This window comes from Trichinella spiralis, assembly GCF_000181795.1.
Source record: "Trichinella spiralis strain ISS 195 chromosome Unknown Scfld4, whole genome shotgun sequence".
Taxonomy (NCBI): domain Eukaryota; kingdom Metazoa; phylum Nematoda; class Enoplea; order Trichinellida; family Trichinellidae; genus Trichinella; species Trichinella spiralis.
This window is the reverse complement of record NW_003526943.1, coordinates 8,141,725-8,163,294: the sequence shown is the minus strand read 5'-3', so window position 1 is coordinate 8,163,294 and position 21,570 is coordinate 8,141,725. Positions and strand designations below refer to the sequence as shown.

The 21,570-nt window shown below is 30.1% G+C and overlaps 4 protein-coding genes across 4 annotated transcripts; 1 reads left to right on the top strand and 3 right to left on the bottom strand.

Annotated features, from left to right (window-relative positions):
- Positions 1–1,567: 1,567 nt before the first annotated feature.
- Positions 1,568–3,366, bottom strand: Tsp_01969 (hypothetical protein). Its single transcript, XM_003377757.1, has 7 exons — positions 3,137–3,366; positions 2,900–3,100; positions 2,718–2,845; positions 2,510–2,633; positions 2,275–2,440; positions 2,035–2,198; positions 1,568–1,643 (listed from the first exon to the last, which is right to left on the bottom strand). The coding sequence occupies exons 1-7, from the start codon at positions 3,364–3,366 to the stop codon at positions 1,568–1,570; spliced, it is 1,089 nt and encodes a 362-aa protein (XP_003377805.1).
- A 62-nt stretch (positions 3,367–3,428) lies between these two features.
- Positions 3,429–9,921, bottom strand: Tsp_01970 (putative RNA polymerase II-associated protein 1). The gene is made up of 22 exons (XM_003377756.1): positions 9,907–9,921; positions 9,036–9,132; positions 8,594–8,769; positions 8,097–8,346; positions 7,927–8,046; positions 7,021–7,127; positions 6,861–6,962; positions 6,699–6,800; positions 6,471–6,641; positions 6,275–6,403; positions 5,932–6,099; positions 5,794–5,863; positions 5,147–5,247; positions 5,029–5,084; positions 4,891–4,956; positions 4,552–4,692; positions 4,372–4,495; positions 4,233–4,307; positions 4,137–4,153; positions 3,811–4,006; positions 3,594–3,743; positions 3,429–3,524 (listed from the first exon to the last, which is right to left on the bottom strand). Exons 1-22 carry the CDS (start codon positions 9,919–9,921, stop codon positions 3,429–3,431), a joined length of 2,529 nt encoding a protein of 842 aa, XP_003377804.1.
- A 482-nt stretch (positions 9,922–10,403) lies between these two features.
- Positions 10,404–12,927, top strand: Tsp_01971 (putative chromo' (CHRromatin Organization MOdifier) domain protein). The gene is made up of 9 exons (XM_003377755.1): positions 10,404–10,462; positions 10,984–11,020; positions 11,101–11,311; positions 11,372–11,440; positions 11,637–11,663; positions 12,030–12,287; positions 12,442–12,534; positions 12,723–12,791; positions 12,869–12,927. Exons 1-9 carry the CDS (start codon positions 10,404–10,406, stop codon positions 12,925–12,927), a joined length of 882 nt encoding a protein of 293 aa, XP_003377803.1.
- Positions 12,928–15,944: 3,017 nt separating this feature from the next.
- Positions 15,945–18,852, bottom strand: Tsp_01972 (chymotrypsin-C). Its single transcript, XM_003377754.1, has 6 exons — positions 18,838–18,852; positions 18,164–18,402; positions 17,613–18,081; positions 17,293–17,539; positions 16,792–17,100; positions 15,945–16,105 (listed from the first exon to the last, which is right to left on the bottom strand). The coding sequence occupies exons 1-6, from the start codon at positions 18,850–18,852 to the stop codon at positions 15,945–15,947; spliced, it is 1,440 nt and encodes a 479-aa protein (XP_003377802.1).
- Positions 18,853–21,570: the final 2,718 nt, after the last annotated feature.

Here is a 21,570-nt window from a genome sequence, read left to right as displayed (position 1 = left end):
TTGTTGTTGTTGTTGTTGTTGTTGGTGGTGGTGGTGGTGGTGTTGCAATAATAAATCATCATCAATAAACCGGTGGTGATTGTTAGAAGAAATGAGAAAAATTAAATTTCTTTAAAATTTAAATTGAAAAAAAATTGCCTTATAGAAATTTGAATAAATTCAGCGTTGTGAAGAGAGTTGTTGTGTAAAAATGTGAAAAGTTGAAAGGTCAGAATGACGAAAATGGTCAGTGATCACAAGCATTGTACGACCGTTGGTCATGCCGGTCGAGAAATCATTTAACCGACAAAATTGAACGCGATTTTCAAATACCATTCAAAAAAGCTAAATTGAACTGTTGAATCAACGACAATTCTGTCCAAATGAAAATTTCATCTACCCCATTTCGTATTGATAATCATCACAATTGAGCTTTCTAAATAGGAATATGAAAGTTTACAAAAAATGAAATTTTTGTCAAAAGACCATTGGAAAGAAAATTCAAATCGACATGATGGTCAATTGTTTTCAATTTGATCACAAAAGATAATTAAATTACTATTATTGTAAAAAAAAATGATGAAAAACTCTGCATACCTCTTTGCCCTCTGCGCAACCACAGGAACATTTCTTCTGAACTTCTTGCGGCTTAGTAGCAGTAGCAGTAGCAGCAGCAGTGGTCGCAGTACTGCTGCTGTCATTGTTGCTACCATCATTCACTTTTGGATCCATTTGAAAATTTCAATTCAGAAATAGGAAAATTAGAAATAGACTAACTGAGTGAATGCAAGTGAATTCAATCTCAGATTCCGCACAAACTGATCACCAAAGCACAAGAATGATCTATTTAAATACAATATCGGCCGACGAATGTGATTGGTCAGTTAAGAACTAACTGGGCGAATGATTCATCTTTTTCCACGCACGACAAAAGGAACATTTCCCCACCCACGTGCACACCAATTCCAAACATCCAATGATCAGTCGATTAATTTATTCACAATTAAAATTACCAGTTTCGACAACAGCAACAGAAAAAAAAACTCCATATTCTTCATTTTCATTCTGCACTTATTTTTTTTGTTACCTACAAAACTGTATCTCTTCAAAATAAAAAAACGTTCCCTCGTAAAAATTTCCATTGCCAAAGTTCATTCGTTCATGTTTTACAAACTTGAAACTCTTTTGAAAAATAATAAAATTTGCAAAATTAACCTGAATTTCCTCCAATTTTCAAAAATTCACAACCGAAATACACCAGACAATTGATCGCTTTTTCTAACCTTCTCATCATATTCAAATCAGAAAATTGCCATTCAAAAAATACAGAATGGCATGGAAAATCATTTCAACGAAACGTTTTGTGCTATTATTGCTTTTCAAAGTTCAAAGCTCGTGAAAAATGTAGAATTTTTTAATGAATATATCAATGCTTTTGCCCAATTCTTCGTCAATTGAATCACATACGATAAATAATAAAATATTGAAGAAAAACAAAATGCTGATTAATTCCAGAAAGTTGAGAGAAAAATTTATTTTATTTTTATTTTTTGTTGCATTCTTAATTTTCAAACTGATACATTCATCATCACTCATGATACAACAACAACAACAACGATGATGATTCAACTGATGCAATAGTTGATGATGATGATGATGATACACTTCCATGATAATACAAATGATTTTTCCAAATCATCCAAGCATTATACAAAAAAACTTAATTACAACTTAATTTAAATCTGATTTAAGATGAATATTCACCATTCAACAAATGTTACATTTCTAATGAATGCATATCAATGAATTATTCCATCAATGAAGACGTCAATTTCACCTGACTGACCTTGATGATTTACAAATAGTTAGTTGTACAATTCGACTGGACTGTCAAACAGTAACATTTCATTTGTAAGTTATTATGTCAAATTTTGAATTTGATATTATGATTTTCTTTTCGTCTTATTGTACAAAATTTACACATCAAATACAACAACAACAACAACAACAACAAATAATGGTAATAATAAATTTAAATAATTTGTAAAAACTTACAATTCATTTGCAGACTTTGATTCCAACGTGGTACGGATGATTGTGTAAAGTAGGGGATTTTTCGCTTTTCTGACACGCTTCAATCGTACAGCTTTGACGTACAAGTTTTTCAACTGCGCATCTTCGCACTTCAAGCGCAACGTTTCCGCTTGTTCAATGCCAAACTGAAATTGCATGAACAAAAGAAAAAAAAAACAAAATAAAAAATATTAATAATTATTAAATTAATAAAAAACAAACCATAAATTTGTCCAGTGTGATGTTGGAGGCGGTTGGACGATCCAAATCCCAAAATGTCATCGCTACGGCTTTGTCGTCACTTTTCAACAACGGCAAGAGAATGTAATTGCTGAACAGTGGATCACAGTATGAATAATCGTCGTAAAAGTCGAGCAAATTCTTATAACTGAAAACAGAAAAACAATTTAAAAAATTATTAATATTATTAATATTAAACAAAAAAAGCAAAGCTTACAATGTAGCGAACGATTGATTTGCATCGAATGGGTTGGAAAAATCAATCTTTTCGAAAAAGTTGAAATAATCCCTGAGAAAAGCGATCAAATATTGATAAATGAGCGGTTCTCGAAAAGCGTTGTCTAAATTAGAATGGAAATGAAATTTTTGAAAATTATACAATCAAACAATACAATGTATAATATTACAGAAAAGAAATATTTCACTGAGACGACAGTAACATTCACCCGGATCGACCGTATTGCCGGTGGAAATTAAAACTGAATAAGCAAGCATAACGGTGAGGAAGATTTTGTTCAACTGAATTTCATTCAATTCATCGTTGAAGCTCAAGCTAAAAATGCGAAATTACAAAATTTAATAAACAAACAAATAAATAAATGCAAACCTCAGTTGACGCGAGCTTTGCAATTGGTGCAACGGTTCCAACATCCAAAATTGTCCGGCAAAAATTGAATTGCCACTTTTTACAAACAACGACGTCAACAACGATTCCAACTGTTGCTGCTGCTGCCCGTCGTTTGCAAAAAATAATCCAACCGCATAAGCTAAAGCTCTGCAAATGGAAAATTTCTCGCATGCCGATGATCTTAAATTGCGAAGGATTAATTTAAAATAATTGTACTTGGATTTTGCAAGCGCTGTTGCGTGAGTTTGGTGGAAATGGTGCAAAATTTCCGGCATCGCATGTTGGGCAATTTTCAACAATTCCACTTTGCCACACATCTCGTCGAAATTGTTCACAATATTTTTTTTCACCTCGTTCATTTGCTTGTAATTGTAAGCATTCGTCTGTGGAGGATCATTTAAAATTTCTTTCCAATGTTGTTGACTAATGATCAGAAATTCATTCATTCATTCATTCATGATTGATTGATTATTTTAAAAAACAAAATAAATTAAAATTTCAAATTCACTTACAGCAACTGATTGACCAGTTGAAAAGAGAAATATTCCATTCCAGAATCGAGAATAGCTGGCAAACGCAAACCAATTCTGTACAATGTATAATGCTGAAATAAATGGACAAAAAAATGAAATGCTTAATAATAAATAATAATAAGAAGAAGAAGCAATTTTACTTGGCCTTCAACCAACATGGACAACAATCCCAAAAAGTACGTTTCAAATTTAGAAAAATGACCAACTTCTTCGAACCGCTTTTCAACGCATTCATCCAAACATGCCAAATATTCCACCAATACTTCATTTTTTAACATGTCATCAATAATCTAGAAAAATAAAAAAGAATATGAAATTTTGTCAATTTATTATTAAAATATAAAATTGTGAACAAACCTGCTGTTTGAAATCAATCTTGCACAAATGAAGCAGTCGACAAAAAGAGGCTAAAAACATAAATGGTGAGCACTGTTCATCGTTGACCACTTTGTAAAGTTGCGTGCGCTTGTTGAGAACCGATCTGAGAAAGCCTGATGTCGATGAATTATTGCCGCTATTCTCTTTTCCAGATTTCGATGATAAAACAAAGGACCTATTTTTATTAAAAATATATTATCATAAAATAAATTTTTTTCTTTTGAAAAATTTACCATTCTGTCAGTGATTTATTTAACAGTTTCGGTAATAGTTTATTCAATTTTCCAATAATTGAAACTAAATACGCATTTCGTTCGGCGTACTAAATTTAATAATGAAAAAGTCAATTTTTGAAACAACAAATTCAAAAATTGTGAAAATAAAGAAAAAAAAATACGTACCACTCCGCGAATATCATAATAAGCACAAGTAGCACAAAAGTTGACCATACTATTCAGAAGAAAAATATACGTTTGCTAAAACAAAAGAAAAAAAATTCATCCAGAATAATTTATAATAAATAAGCTTTTCATTGCTCACGTGCACAGTGGCAGAATTTTGCTGAAGATGTTCACTGATCAGATTGACAACATTTTGGAATGCCACAGCAAACAGGCTAAAATAACCTTCAACAATATTGTCCGCTTCTGAGCTCGATTTCGATCTGAAAAATTAATTCACTTTTAATTTTTTTTAATTAAAATTAAAAATTAAAATTACCGATAATAAATCAAGAACGTTTCCAACAGTGCAACAATACAACGAACGCGTATACAAGCGAAATGTGCTTTTTTAAAATCCACCAAACTGTCCAAAGAACATACTTGCTTCGTTTGTGTGAACAAGACTTCACTCAAACTTCTGAACAAAAAATTAAAAAATTATTCAAAAAGATTTATTTTCTAAATTATTACACTCTAAACAAGTGCAAATAAACTAACGATTAAATCATTTATGATGAAAAAAAATCAAACACTTCTATAATATGAAACAATGCCATAAGCATTTTGAAATGCTGCTCACCCAACTTCTGAAGTGAACAATCCGTAGAAAACAAACGCACGCCATAGACGATACGATTCTACAATTAATTTGAAAGCGAATTCCAAAGGAACGCCCAAATCTCTATCAAAAAAAAGAAGAAAATTAATCAAAATCATCGTTAATTTAAATTTTCCTCTAAAAAAGTACACATACAATGGTTCTGCTGTTAAATATCTGAAAAGAAATCGGCTGATATCGTAATGTTTGATCTGAAAAAAAAATTTTTTAATATATATTTTTTCGAATCATCACCAAACAGTCAATGCCAAACCAAATATTCTGCAATGTTTCGGTCAGCTGAAACGAGCAGTCGAAGAACTTTCAGAGCAGACCACACTGGTATGCTGTGCCCTATCAAACTTGATCGTCGATCTTAAATCATTTATTATTATTTTCTTTTCATCATAAAGCACATTAAATTGAAAAAAAAACATTATCCTATAAATTTGATCAAATATATTCAACTTTTTCTTTAACAGTAAAATTTGCAACTGGCATCAATAACTAGCAATTACAAATGTCGGTCGATTAGTGAGCAAAATTTCTTCCATTTAATAAATCTCGAATCAAACATGCAATGTCAGTAATAATAGCTAAACAGTGGTGGAAATTAAAATAATCATAAATTAATATTCGAGATGAAGCATTTTTTGCTTTTATTAAAAATGCATTCCGCTTTCGCTGTTTTACATGTATTTTACTTACATTTCAATACAACAATAGCTGAAACAACTGCAAATCTACCAAACAATTTTAAAATTTAAATAATCAATTTCATCACATTGCTGTTTTTTGTTCATTTGCAATTTTCAAATTATACACATGCATACTAACTATGTATAAATGTACAATTGTAATTTTTGTTTTAAAACATGCGCTTATACGAATAAAATTCATCTGTAAAGTACAAAAACTTACCAAAGACACCCCATTTCACTAAAAGACAATCTCTAAAAAGAATTTCCATGATTGAGTCACAGGCAACAATCTAAATAAATAAATATATATATATATATCAAATATATTGCACATTCATTAATACAAATAAAGTTCAACTTTTTCGCAAATTTGATGACTGTGTCTGGAAAATCGAATAAGAATATTGCAGAGAAGATCACCAACAGAACATCCCTCTGCATCGCCGAGTGCTCTAGTAGAACATTTTACATAGCTCAAGCGAAATATGCAGGCCAATCTTTCCAAGAATTGCATCTTCAAAAGACCCTGAAATTATATTGATAAATATTTTTCTGAAAAATATCATACAAAAAGTTCTTCTCCATAACACTTTCAAAATTCAATTAATACCCTGTGTTTGCATCTTTAATGATCAATCATCAAATTAAAAACATCTCCTCACGTTATACAAAACATAAAATACGCTAAATGTGGTTTTTACCTGAACCAGATCACGTTTAACAAGCGCTTGATCGCTCTCATCTTCATCCAAAGAAACTGATTTTGCAGTAGCCGGTTCTAGCCAAGGTTGCATCACACCTACACAACTTTCAAAAGTGCAATCCAACAACTGAAACACAACATAAAATTAATTTAATTAAAAAACGATAATAACAGTTTGAAAAAAAATAATGCACCGTTTCATCCAATTGACAGTAAAGAAGACTTTCAAAAAATCTCAAACAAGCGCACAACATCGACACTGACGCTTCGTCGAAACAAAGACGAACAAACAATACTACATAAGTGTCAATCACAGCGTCCAGCAATGGTGGCTGAATTATACTGTCGAACATTCCAGATGATGCCTCAAAAAAATAATAATTCAATGATTTCAAACATATTTTTTTAAAAAATCAAAATACATTTCGAATAATATGCGCCAAGACGTTTATTGCTAAAACTCGCTGACTGAAATTTTTTGATCGTGTCAGATATACAAGTTCTTCAATCGTGTAACCGGCTTTCTGAAAATCAGTGGCAAATCTTCAAACAGCAAAAGGTTGCAATTTTCACAATATACTTACATTTGGTTGATCGGCGTGGTGATGCAAGCCTAAATAAGTAGGGATATCCTTTTCAGGATCCATCAAATTGCCTTGCAAATCGAAACGAGCACAAGGGACATCCTTGAAAAATTGCAAAATGAATTAATTGCTCACACATGGGAAAATGACGACCAAATACTTCGGATTTGGTGATTGTAGTGTCTGACATCCATTCAAGCTTTTCTCTCTCAACGACAGACATGTGAAGCCAAGAAGGATTCACATCAAACGGCAACAACGTTTTATCTAAACAGTTTATTTATTTCTATTCAATAGATGAAGACGCTGAAAAATAGAATATGCAATTTCGCACGCGACAACGCATCCACTACATCATACCGAATTAATTATCATATACGCGTTACTTTTAATGAAATTTAGAAAAATAATAACGCCACATGCCGTCATTACATCTTAATGATTACTTCCAGTAAAACAACTAACTGGAAAGTGTTTATTTTCATAAAATCAAATGGGGATGCTATTTGATAGGACTGTTTTTGAACTCCGCGTTCTTTTTCTTGTTGGTCTAATATTTCCACTGATCGGTTCATAATTGATTCAATCTTATGTGAACAGTTTTTATTAACCTCCAAGAGTCTATTATTACATTAGTTAATTGAATTCTAATTGCGAATGGGCGCAATATTTTGACCAAAATCTTTCCACTGCAATTTGCAAATTCTATGTGCAATTTTCAATACTTTGAAATTTTCATTAAAATTATCTTACATCCCATCAAGTTTCATTGTTCATGTGAATATTCAATTTTAATTTTTTTTTGATAATAAAACGTAGTCATTCCAAATTAACATTTCTTAGATAATTAAATAAGAGAAATTATCAGCCAATGACATCCTGACTATTGGAACTCAATAAAAAACATTTATGCAAAATCAAATCACACAAAAACAACTTCGAACCAATTAAAATATTAGACAAATAAGAGGGGGGGGCAATTTGGGGGGAAAATAGTACCTATGCATAATAAATGAATGAAATGTATTCAAACAGAACCAAAATAAACATAAAATTCACAGGTTACCTGAATCAACTAAATCCGAAACTTCAACATTCTCCCGTTCTTTATCATTGTTAACAGAAGTATCTTCCATTATTTGTGTTGGCTTGTTTTTGTTACATAGAAAAGCAACAGTTTGAGGATCTAAGAAATATTTAAAATGTTTAAATATAATGGAAAAACACAAATATTACCTAGTGATTTTAACAGCTTCTCTCTTTCTTTCAAAATCTCTTCAGTTGTCATCTTGCTAAGCTTTTCAGTGTTTTCTACATTTACTTCATCTTTAATTTTCTCCAGTTCATTTTCAGCCTGTACTGTCTTCTCGAACGAATCAAATTTTTTTCCCAAAATATTATGCGCTGAGTATCTGTTGGCAGAAAAAATATCATTCTTTATCGTTGGTGGTTGGAATTTGAAATCCGTTAGATCGACTGGATGTTCCTGAAACATACATGATCTACTGCAACCTTCGAAAATGCAACAAAAGCGGTAGGATTATTAACATTTTACACAGCCCAAAATACAAAATAAAAGACCACTTCAAAGCAAATCAAATTAACAAAGATTATTTAAATAAAACTATGCTCTTCGAAAAGTTCAATAACAATCTCCAAAAATGAGAAAATAATAGAAAAGTAAATCTCAATTTCAAACAATAAACGTAGCTTACAATAACATCACTAAAAACTCTTCTAGTTGAAGACGTCTGTTGATTCTGCAGTTCAGAAGCCAAGGTGCATTTTTCATTCGTGTTAACTATTTTCGGCTGAACTAACTTTGTAGACAGTTCTTTTGGTTTATTTTTCAAAAATTCTTCCTGAAGCTTAACAATATCGTCGTCTGCAACAGGCCGCTGCATCACTTCTGAAAATGCAAAATAAACTGCATAAATATTAAAAATTCTAATTGAATTATAATTGAATAATTGAAAACTGAACCAGATGAGATAACAAGATGAAACAAGAAAAAGTAATCGAAGAACTTTCAAAGTGAACAATATAGGAAAACAACATACATAATTAATGACAACTGAAAACGCTATAAAAGAAAAAAATCATCGGGCTCTTAAAATGCGGTTCTACAGTTCGGACTCTACGTGTCACTTAAAATCATCGGATTTAATAAAAAACTTTGAACGGTGAAGCGCATGGACACAATAATAAACTGCAAGACAAAACGAAAACACAAATTAACATTTAATGCAACGCATAAAACACTAGTCCTACGCTTTGCAAAAAATTTAACTGAAAACATTTCCACTACGTTGAATAAATGATATTAAATTGATGACGTGAAAACAATGTAAAGAACAATGCAAGGATTCAACCAATTATTTTCATGAAAAATCATGAAAATCATCATGAAAAATAATTTTTAACAAATTAGAAATTAAAACACCAAACCACAAAACAGCACAAATAATTATTTAACTTTTTCTTTTCAAAAATAACGAAAACATGAGGAACTGAAATGTGAAATTTCAAACAGAAACCAGGCATTCAAGTATACAGTACAACAAACGTAATTTTTTTTTAAGCATACTGTATTTTTATTCATTTTTCGTTAACTTTAAATAAAGCATTTAATATGCCATACGTTTGGTTAAATTGTTAATGAAAATTGAAAATTTGTTCATTTGGTCAAAAATATAATATTATAATTTTAAAATAAAAAAAATAATTTGATCTTTTGCAAATAGATTTTTGGCAAAAAACTTCTTGAAAAAAATATTTTATTTACCATTTAATAATGCTAAATTAAGTTCTAAGTTTAGAGTTCATTTATATTTCTAAATTTATTATGTTAAACGTAAATTATGAATGCTTAAAATTTTTTAAATAAAGTTTCATAAAGCAAGTCATTCTAATGGAAATTTTAATGGATCGATTTGTACTTCAATTGTGTCGTTCATGTTATATTAATTTGTTAATATCTATAACTGATATAAAATTAATATTTCATTAAAATTAATAACTGTTTTTAGAATTTTTATGTATTAACATGTATTAATGCCATATTTCATTAAAGCATTTCTTGCAAAAAATTTATATAATACATGTCCTATAGAAAATTTCGTTATTATGAACTTTGTACAATAACAAGAACAGTACTGCTAACTCAATCCTTATTAGGTCAAGGTCACGGTTTTTTATTGTTTCGATATGGGCAAAATTATTATATTACTCACCTGTATGATTACATAAAATTCCTTTGTTTTTTGTAGATTATTTCAATTACGCACTAATACATTAATATTTAGTTTTCCTGCATCATTATTATTAATATATAGCTTTAAACAATTTCATTATTGTTCATGAACAATAATGAAATACCAGATATGTGACCTGTTCGAAATAATTTCTTGGAACTTGATTATCTTATATAACTTTTGTTTGTAAGTTTTTTATATTGAATCACTTATAATTAATTTTCTATTAATATAGATATTGAAAATTATGTATTTTAAATTATTTCTTATTTTCCTTTTTTTAACATTAATGAGTCGTGTGTTGAGCTTCTCTTTTGAGCTCCTGGTGAATCTGGTACAAATACTGAGGTGTAATTGTTTTTGTTCTCATTGCATTTCGCAGGTCACTTGGTTGTCCTTTGGTCAGAAAAACATTTCAGTGAAGCTTGACAGTCATTTCTGTTTGCTCGCGCTTTGTTGTTCGTGCCATGGGCTTTATCGTTAGTTTATACACTAAATTATGTGCATGGACTGTCTTTCTGGCAAATATCTCATTTGGCCCGCATTTCATTTTCACAATACTATTTTTTATTTTAACTACTAAGTTTATATGCATGTGTAAGAGCACTGTATTTCATAATATGGAACTCACTGTTTTCCAGTTCTAGCTTCTCATTTTCTGTTTTTTATATCATTTAAAACTTTTAATAAGTTACCTGTTTCATTAGAAGTCGGTTCACTTTAGAAGTGAAGTGATTAATTATATCATGATTCATAATTATTATTCAAGTTATTTCTTTTTGACAAAATATTATAACAGTGTGAGAGCACATAATGTATTGTCAAAGATGATCATTTATAAGTTATTAATTTATTTCATAATTTTGTAGAATATCAACTGTCAAGGATTGGACTAATATATTTAATGTTTATTTATTCTGTTCGATGAACTATTTATTATTAGCTGTAAGTTTTGCATATTATTCACTTATATTTTGTATTTTTAGGAAGGAATGAACTGTTCCATGGAGATGGAAGTCGAAAGTATAATAGGGAAACGTACTGTTGAGAATGGTAATGTAGAATACAGAGTTAAATGGAGAGGTTATTCTGAAGCAGAATCCACTTGGGAGTTGCAAAGCAATTTGGAATCATACTCAGGGATGATTGAAGCATTTGAAGAGGCATTCAATGCTACTGAGAACGAATCAAATTCTAGTGAGGAGTTGTTTTTTCTTTTTTAACTGTATATTTTACAGATCAGTTTTCATTTTACAGATGAAGAAAATTCTACAGAAATCAACAACTGCTGTTCCAGGCAGGAGGAACATCAAGCAAATTTAACCGGTATGTGTACAATTATAATTTGCGATTTTAATTGACATTGAGTGTAATTTAGAAAACTTATTCAAATATGTTAAATTATTAATTTTTTCTGTTGAATTATTTTTCATTATTGTTTGCTGCTGTTTCTCCCAACGTACTTATTGGTTTACTTTATGTAAAATTGTTTCTATCTAAATTAAATTTATTTATTTTTCAGAACAGCTAATTCACATGTCTCTGCTGAGTTTGTTTTACAATGATCTTCAAGTACTGTTGATTAATAATTAAAATTACAATGCGTTTGCCGTAATCTCTCACGATGCGATTAATTTTCTTTTGATAAATGTTTTTTTTGAAAACAAAAAAATATAAATATTTCTTCTTAGAATGTATATAACAATATCAGCTTTACAAATGCTTAGCTAAATATATGATTTGCGGAAATTTTTTTATTTTTATCGATGATGCTGCTTCTATTTCATTTCACGTTTGTCTTTTATCATTGAATTGTGCACCTGTTATTAGTATGCCTCAAAATGTTAATTTGTTGCTTTTTATTTTTCATACGGTATATTGGGATTTATTTAATTTTTGAAATATGATAATTTAGAATCTGAAAATTTTTCTGCCGTCAATACAAAAGAATGCAATCAGCCAAGGCAAGTTCAAAGAATATTGGACAAAAGACTGGCGTTGGATGGACAATTGGAATATCGCGTCGTTTGGAAAGATGCGAACATTTTTGGAGGAACTTGGGAACGTGCGGAAAATTTGGAAAACGCTGAAGAATTAATTAAACAATTTGAAATAGAATCCGACCGTGCAAGAATAGTGCACCGTCAGGCTGATGTTGTTCCACGTAGGCGAGGTAATTTCATTTTTCAAACACACATTTATGCAAACTTTTTGTACGCCAATTTTAATGGTCACGTTCATTTTTAATGCAGCTTTCTGTGAAATATTTTATTTTATTTTATTATTACAATTTTTCATATTGTTATGATTTGTTTTATTTCATCCAGGTCGACCCTCTAAGCCCTCCACGAATAGTTCAGGCACAATTGCTGGAGATATGATCGCCCGACCAAAGCCATTTTCTCCTGATATTGATCATAGTGAGTTTAGTTTTCGTCACGTTAACTTTTAAATCATTCTATTCTCTATAAAAATAATAATAATAATTTTTAATAAATGATATGCAACATTAAATATTTTGTGCATAAATTATGTTTGATTTTATCGTAATCTTCTATTAGCGATTAATTGCTTAATATGCTCTATATTTTAGAATTTACAATTCAAGTCAGAACTCCCTCAAAAAGAGGACGAAAGCCGAAAAACAGACTATTACATCTTGATGATGATGATGATGGTGAGTGCCTTCATGTTACAATTATCAATTATTAAAATGTGTACAATTTTAAATTGTAATTATTATTATTTTTTTAGATTTTGATGAAGAAATAGAAGAGAAACCTAAACGAGGAAGGAGAAGAGGCAGACGTTGATTTGCGCGTTCTCTGTTGATCTAGCCTTCATAACTGCGCTATTGAATTTCTGTTTTCTCTATGAATATCATGAAGCATCTCTGCGTGTAATAATAATATTTTTATAAATATTCTCCCTATAAGTGCATACCACGTTGTTGTTAAATTATTATGTATTATTAGTTTTTCTCATTTATTACAATTAGTAACAAAAATTGCAATTGTTTATCCTTCAGTACCAAAGCATTGTATTACATTACTATACATATCATTATATTTGTTATATTTTTTTGTAAATGGAATTTTGTTTTTTTATTTAGCAAGTGGAATAATGTGAATTTTATTATTTATTTAATGTTACATCTAATTGTTGAAAGAAACTGGACTGTACAGAAATACATTTTTGAAGTTTCACAATGTCAGGAAATCATCGATAAATAAATTTATTGAAAATGAAAGCTCTACTCTAAAAGAATAATCATTTTATCATCACTTTGTTTGTACAGTTAATCTTGATTTGACATTGCTAATTTCAAATGTTAGGCAAGATCATTTCTAAAAATGACTGAAAAATATTTATTTATCTGTGAAAATCCATCAGCGGACTTTTAAAAATGTACCACATTCTAAATTGAAAATCACATCAAAATATTCATAATTATTTTTTATACTAATATTTTATAACATGTAAAGTAAATCCATTGCTGAAGTATATAATAAAAAAACAATTTTTCAAAATGCTTTTCCTTGACATCTGAGCTATTTTTTTCCAGTAATAAAAATTCAAAATGAACTTCACTGCATACTGTATTGGTATATGAATATGTTTTTAAAAATATTTCAGAAATAGATTCAATCAGCAGAACGTGTTGAAAATAGAAAAAAAAGAAATAACAAGTGCAATCTTATTATTTCTTTCTAATTCATTTTTCCGTTAAGTTTGAGATTTGTTTTTCAATTTTTATCAACATTCAAAATTCTAATACAGTACAAATACGAAAAAAAAAATTACATCATGTTACATTTCATAATGAACAAATAATACAATGATATCTGTAATATTTTTACTTCTAAAAACAAATTATTAATCTTTTAATAAAATTAAATCAATAATAAATATGAACTGTTTTTTGGAACAGCATTTGTTTAATTCAGTGCAATTCAAAGTCTAAAACATAAAAGTAATGTAACCTGAAAGTAGTCGATTACTTTATTATCAAAATTTGTTTTTTACGCAACTACGAAATCAATCCACTCAATATAAAAATTGATCGTCTTTAATCTTGAAATAACGCTTCCAACGTTACTTGTGGTGCATGTTTTGTATAGGTTAATGGTAATTCTGGGCATTTTGATGCTAACCATGAACGAGCCAATGAAATGTTTGAACTGTCAAAAAAGGTGATCAAATGCTAACATTTTATGGCTCTTTTTCCAGTTCTGACTATTATGGTAACATTTTTTTCAAATTTAAAGCATGGCTTATTTTAATTTTTTTTATTTTGTCAAATTTTATTCAACAAACTGCCACCACAAATTGCTACAGTGAGATCAAAACATAATGCTACAGTCGTGAGCAATGTCAGGACTTATAAGTATTCATTTTGTTAGTATGGATAAAATTTTAGCACTTACATTATGTCAGATCATTTTTCTCATTTTACAGCAGACTGCTTCGACTACTGCTGCAGCAATTACTTTTGAAATAGACGCCCTTAAAGTACCACAGGGCATAAGCATATATTCCAACTATTTTCTCGGTAATATATACAACGAAACAGTCAGTTTATCTAAAAAATATTAGTTTACCAGTAAAAAGTAATTAAGATTTAAAATTTTTAATTTTATTTTGCTTTGCAGTTACCATTTTATTCATTTAAACTTGAAAATCAAAAATACGGTAAATTTGTTTTTTACCAAATGAAAAATTTTATGTTAAATGTATTTTGTATGATATTAATGGTATTTTGCAAATGATGCATTTCAGTAATACTAAAATATGCAGCGTTGAAGATAAGAACTTTTCCTCCACCAAAGTTCTATAATATTTTTAAGTATAACTTCTTTTAATAATCAGATTTTAAAAATACACTTTTCATTATAATTTTTAACCATCAGATCAGGGAATAGACAAATAAATGCATAAATATATACATAAATTGTTGTATCTCTTCTTGCTTTGCAGTTTCATATGTTTTACTGTTATGTAGTGAATGTCAGTTTGTTTTTTACTACATTTTAAACGAATGTTCTGAATTACTAAATGAATTAATGGATGAATACCTCAGAATCATGGCAGATTTTTTTCATTTTGTTTTTTATTAAAGATTATTTATTACTAATAACGTTGTTATCACATCTCTTTTAATTATATGAAAATGTTCTGTATTATCTGTAAATAGTTTTCAATATTTGTTGTATTTTTTGGTTTTCAACTGAAATTAATAAAATAAAGTATGATAATTTAAACTGAAATAAAAATATTTATTATACTCACATATCGTATTATGTATTATATATGATATTATTTGTTTAATTAGATTATGCTTCTAAATATAAGAAAATATATGCATGTCGACTTTGAGAATTCTTCATTGCTCTGCTACTACATTAACTAATTGCGTGCAAGAAGCGACAGAGTGTATTTTGAAAGGTGGCATTGTTGCAATTCCCACTGACACCGTTTATGGTTTGACGTCAAGCTTATTTAGTATGCAAAAGCTCTACGAAGTGAAACGACGACAGCCCAACAAGCCGATTGCTTTTTGCTTAGCGGATGTATGTGACATTGCTTTATATGCAGATGTTGACATTCCGGCAGAGTTATTGAATCGCCTTCTACCTGGTCCGGTGACAGTACTTTTCAGACAGGCTGACCACTTACCCCTTTTGGTCAACCATTCTGTTGTTGGTTTTAGAGTAATCAATCACAGCTTTGTAATGAAATTATGTCAGCAAGTTGGTCAGCCATTAGCGTTGACAAGTGCTAACATTGCTAATGAGAGAAGTTGCTTGGAAGTATCTGAATTCAAATCCATTCATCCGCATTTATCGTTGATAGTGGATGCAGGAAAAATTTCATCTCCTGACCCAAGAAGTCGAACAGGTTCTACTGTAGTTGATTTCTCATTACCAGGAACGTTCAAAATTGTCCGAGAAGGCCAAGCGTTGCAGTATTGCTTGTCAGTGCTTACCGATTCTGCTTATGGTCTTCAACAAAGGTAAACATGTATATGTTTCAATACAATTCTAAATCAAATTTCCTTAAAATATTCCCTTCTAAATAAATATGAATAAGGCAAGAATATTTCTATTTTACTGTCGTTTTCATCAATGATTACGTATGATATCTAAATACTGCAAACCACCAGTGAAGAGTGAGAATTTAGAGGTGGAAAAACGTTCAAAATTATTTTAAGTAAGCACTTTTAAAATAAGCGACATATAAAGGCAGTTGATCTTGTTCACATTAATTTCAAATTATGTAAATTACAAAAAACAATCTTAATTCAAATGTAAAACTTATAATAATAATTTTATAATAAAAAATACTAATGAACAAGCACAACTGAAATTGTATATCAGGAAGCAGTGATTCAACACTAAAATAAAAAACTTCAGAATCAATCATTTACTACAATTGCAAACCAAAAATAGTATTACAAATGACGTTTCACAACAACCAAGCAGCTGCTGTGAAAATCATAAGCATACTACCAAAGTATTTTAGTATGCTATTGAACAAACTTTCAAATGACAGTCTGATGAAGCAGTTATGAAAAATAATTTACAACAAATTAATGTAATCTAATGAGCGTCATTACAATTTCATCAGAATCAATTAACGGAAAAAAGTGAATGATGGATCATTGAAACCAAATCTACCAACATCACTTCTACTTCGTGATAAAGAAGGTCTATGGCTAATGGTTTTCGTTTCAATGAAAACACGTGGAGAATTAAAAAAGCTTCCACCGTTCATGCCCCCACTACCAGAATTCATGAAATTTGACATCATGTGCTCTAAATCAGGGAATCTTGATTCAGAAGGAAAAGTATCTCTATAGATAAAATTGAAAACATCAGATCCTTTGTAATCGCCAGGAGTATCTTTCACGTTTTCTCTGGAGGGAATTTGCGGCAAATCTTTCATAATATCTTTCTTTCCAACATCTACTCTGCCAGGGGATACACCTGAAATGTATTCAAAAATTCAGAAACCCACAAACACAGTTACGTTTATTATTGTGAAATTAAAGCTATAGAGCTGCAAGATTGTGAAGAGGAAAAATAAAGAAAAATTTTATAGAAATTACCCATGAAATTTCAAATCGAATAAATGAAAAATATAAAATTCAATAAATTCTAAATTAAAATAAAATTTACTTGGACTAGGTGGTGTGCCTTTCTGATCTACTTTTTGTTCACTTGGTTTGGGTTCAAATCGAGACACAACGGGCACAGTAGAATCAATGCTTCGGGCAGTATCTTGTACCCATTCCAACATTGCCGGGACTTTTGCAAATTTTACGGAGTGTCTTGCATCTCCGCACATAGGCGGACCAAAGCTGACTATTCCGTACAATGTTGCTTTGTTGTTTATCAAACACACTAATGGTCCACCAGAATCACCCTATAAAATTTTATTCACCATTGAAAATGAATTGATCTCATGTGTGTCAATGAATAATATTTGCATTACTTACCTGACATGTTGCAGAGCGGTCAACACCAAATGCACAGAAAACTATTGCATGCTCTTCTGGTTTAATTCTACATTCATCTTTTGGTAATATTTTCATTTCTGCAATTTTCAGAACCTCCGAACCACGTCCACCATCTATTGATACAGCATTTATTAAATTATTGCTTTTTGAATATGTTGATTTCATTAACGTACGATATGTTAATCCCCATCCGCTTGCAAAGCATGGCACATCCAATGGAACTGGCTCATTCGCTTTAGGCAGGCATGCTGATCGAATTTCATTGTTGTAAATTACATATTCTTTAAGAAGCACTAGAGAGAGGTCATAAACTGTTGCTACATCATCGTAACGCGGATGGCTAATTATGCGCTTTGCGCCTACTGTATGTTGAGTGCTTTCTTTTTCATTGGGTCTGTGGGCACCAAGAATCACCTCTACTTTATCTGGGGCAAAATTTATCCCATATCTAATATAAAATTTATCAATATAGATGAATGTGTTATCAAAATTGCAGTTTTAACAAAGTAGACAATATTATATTGTCTTACTCTGCATAGTAGGTGCAATGTGCTGCGGTCAGTACCCACTGACTCCCATTTCCAGGTTTCAGTTCAACAAGAGTGCCTCCGCATAGTTTTACTTTATTGCCATCTTTTTCCAAGAATAATCTTGCTTGGTATGGTATAGAATTTGGTGTTGCAACAGAGCCTCCTGAAATTCTGTTTCCTTTAACGCTTTTTGGAAAAGTGGATGGTAGGGTGCCACATTCATAATTGGCGAAAGCTTGCTAAAAATGAAAATTGTGTTAATTTATTTCTTTGCCATTCTTTTAATTGTGTTCCAACAATTTGAAATATTTTTATTTAATTTCATAGAGTATTTGATGGCGACATAAATTAAAAATATTTACCAAAATTAGTGGAATCAAATCAAAACAATTGTTAATTTTGAACGATTTAACTTTTTTGTTTGACAAGTGGCAACATACAACTAATAAATGATGAAATGAAATGCGAAGCAATTTAATAATGAGCTGCGCCAGAATTTACATTATTTATAATGTAAGCAAAATATGGAATTTTTCAGATTAGCCTTTTTTGACTATCATCCTATTTTTTCTGATAGTCAATTTATTGCTGTTCATATTGTGGGATATCTGTAACAAGAAAAGAATTTAGTGGCAATTTCTTTTTATTATTTTACAATTTAGTAATTATTTAACTTTTGAATTACACATCTCTGCTTATTCTGTGCTTTTGAGAATGATAATTTTTTATTTTTAGAGAACTTTTATTGCATTAAATTTTTTATTTTCTATGTTATTTAATTTTAATTTGGAAAAAAAGCAAACCATACCGTTATATATGCAAGGAGAAATAAGCACTTGAAAAGGATCATTGTCTCAAACTTCTTCCGTAGTTAATGGAAAGTATGGTATGTTCACACGTACTCAGTGCTTATATATTATCTTGATGAAATGTAAATGTGAAATAAAAGTCTCTCAAAACAAATATTTTATATTTTTCAAACAATGGTTCAACAATTATCGCTTTATTTATGAATTATTGTATTATACTTTTATGTTTGCAGTTTACTGTTTTTACTACCAATGTATTGATGATTATTAGTAAAGTAGGTTTTTGCTCAAATATTAAATGTTTGAATTCGCAGATGAGCCTACATCATGTGTATTTTAATTATTGCTTATTGTTGGTGTTGTAAAGCAATGTTTGTTTTTCAAGAAATGGGAATTGGCATAAGTAATCATTTTTTATTAACGTAAATGCAGCCATAATTATATTGCTCAAATAATGAATGAAATGAAAGCTTTGCCTTGTATAATGTTGATCTGTGTTTCCTTCGTTGGAATATGTAATAAAAAGTTAGTTTTAATTTCAAACAAACTGTGGTTTCAGCAAATATATTTCAGTTATGCCCATATAATGCTTTTCTTCATTCTAAAAATAATCAATGATATTTTGCACTGTAAGCGCATTTCTACGTTATTGTATTAGGAAGTTAGCATACGCTTTATATGCATCACTTTTATATGGAATTACATATTCAATAATATTATTTTTCTTGTAAATAAATTAAAATTAATATGCATGAATTACTGGTTGTCTTCAATGACTTTGGCGTTGTTTTCAGTGTTTTATTTATAGCTGCATTTAAAGCAAATCATGCCATAACTTTGGTTTATCTGATGCAAATGGTTGACTGTTTCAGCAGATTGAAAGAGATTTACGTGCCATGTAAGAATGAAATTTACGTATAACTGCTTGAATATTATTGCTATGCGCTGAACAATTTTATAAATGAATTGAAACAATGAAGTGAGTTGATAATAAAGCACAACTGTAGTTCTTTTTATAATTTTCCAATATGCAATAGATCATAGGTGTGTATTTTATATTTGGTATAAATCCACGGATGTGGCAGCAAAAATTAATTATTCAAAAAATGCTATGTGCCCGTGCTATGTTTCAAATTTTTTGTTTCGCCCAAGCAAGAATACGTTACTGTCTACAATAATCAACGTACGGGAAAAAGTGAATAAATTATTTGCACACATCTGTCATCTGCAGCAGGAAATAAAACATTGCTGTAAAATGCGACGACAACTGCACATCGACAAACAACTGAAGTTTTTTTCATGAAATCATAATATAATATATGCAAATATCTGTAGTGATAGAAGTGTGCAACTTCAGGAACGTGGGGGTTCACTATATCAATTTTGTGCTTTGTGACCAGATGCGTTTGAATAAATAGTGCTTTTCATAAAAACTTGTAAAATATTGTATACGTCATTGTGATCTGACATTCATCGATTACAATTTGTCGTGAGTAATAGAACAATGCATGCTGCCTAATAAAATGTAATGTAATCCAGACAGTTAACTGTTCAAATAAACAATAACTTTTAACAACAGAAAAATCGTCATCATTGACTGTGCTGAATAAAAAATTGCTAAATAATATTTTCAATGAATTTGAATTTGTTAAATATACATTTTGAAATTGTTATGGTATGGTATGGTATGGTATGGACACCGAACCTGAACATCCACAGTAGGAAGTTAGAAAATTATTGATCGATTGATTGAACTCTTAGTAGCGTGTGTGCGTGCGTGTGTGTGTGTGTTTACGTATTCGCTTGATAGTGGCTAATAAACGTTTATTATTTTTGTTCTTGTTGTGCATCAGCTTACAGAATAGCCACGGACGCGGGGCTATAACAGAAATAAAGCACATAATCTAAAAATAAAGTCTGAATTGCAAATTAGAACTTTCTAAAGAGTGTACTAACAGCAGTGCTATGCATTGTTGACAAGTTCCTGCTATTTATGTGAACAACATATTGCACTGCATATTTATTTTTATAATATTTATAACGAGATATTCTGCACAGCTGAACATTTCCATTCAAATAACCTTTCACCATGCAAATGATTTGGCCATCTCACATGTTATATTTAACGAATGGCATTCTTGCCTTACAATGACCTTCAATCTCATAGTGGATTTCCCATAATTCAGTTGCACGTTTTACAAACAGTTCTTCATTGAATCATCATGCTTGATATCACACACTTGTCAAATGTCATTATTCTAAAAATCTTGAGTCGTTTGCAATATATGGTATGAACGTTCAGCAACTGTAGGAACCACTTATTTCTATTGAGTACATTACACTTGGTGCATGGGATATACAACACTTTTCATGATATTCATGTTTCAACTGTATTTTGATTGCTCAGCTATAATTACGAAAATGTGCTTCGTTTAAAAAAATTTTATTCACATCAAAAAAAACTGATAAACCGTAACTTTCTGAATAATCTTAGAAATCACGTTTTATTATTGGAAGTATCAGCTAACACACAGCTGGGTAAAGTCATGAATGACTTCTTTTCAATTTGATTGATCAAATTTACACAATACAAATCAA

What these genes read in the sequence shown, in the direction of transcription:
- Tsp_01972 (XM_003377754.1), bottom strand. An exon ending in CATTGCACCTACTATGCAGA is followed by an intron (nt 18,082 to 18,163) that starts GTAAGACAATAT and finishes ATTTTATATTAG; the next exon opens with ATATGGGATAAATTTTGCCC. An exon ending in ACCGCTCTGCAACATGTCAG is followed by an intron (nt 17,540 to 17,612) that starts GTAAGTAATGCA and finishes AAAATTTTATAG; the next exon opens with GGTGATTCTGGTGGACCATT.
- Tsp_01971 (XM_003377755.1), top strand. Translation starts at nt 10,404, where the DNA reads ATGAGTCGTGTGTTGAGCTTCTCTTTTGAGCTCCTGGTGAATCTGGTA. An exon ending in ATTGGACTAATATATTTAAT is followed by an intron (nt 11,021 to 11,100) that starts GTTTATTTATTC and finishes TTGTATTTTTAG; the next exon opens with GAAGGAATGAACTGTTCCAT. An exon ending in AATTCACATGTCTCTGCTGA is followed by an intron (nt 11,664 to 12,029) that starts GTTTGTTTTACA and finishes ATGATAATTTAG; the next exon opens with AATCTGAAAATTTTTCTGCC.
- Tsp_01970 (XM_003377756.1), bottom strand. An exon ending in AGACGTCTTCAACTAGAAGA is followed by an intron (nt 8,347 to 8,593) that starts GTTTTTAGTGAT and finishes TGTATGTTTCAG; the next exon opens with GAACATCCAGTCGATCTAAC. An exon ending in GTCATCAAATTTGCGAAAAA is followed by an intron (nt 5,864 to 5,931) that starts GTTGAACTTTAT and finishes TTATTTATTTAG; the next exon opens with ATTGTTGCCTGTGACTCAAT.
- Tsp_01969 (XM_003377757.1), bottom strand. Translation starts at nt 3,366, where the DNA reads ATGAATGAATTTCTGATCATTAGTCAACAACATTGGAAAGAAATTTTA. An exon ending in ACAGCGCTTGCAAAATCCAA is followed by an intron (nt 3,101 to 3,136) that starts GTACAATTATTT and finishes TCGCAATTTAAG; the next exon opens with ATCATCGGCATGCGAGAAAT. An exon ending in TGAATGTTACTGTCGTCTCA is followed by an intron (nt 2,634 to 2,717) that starts GTGAAATATTTC and finishes ATTCTAATTTAG; the next exon opens with ACAACGCTTTTCGAGAACCG.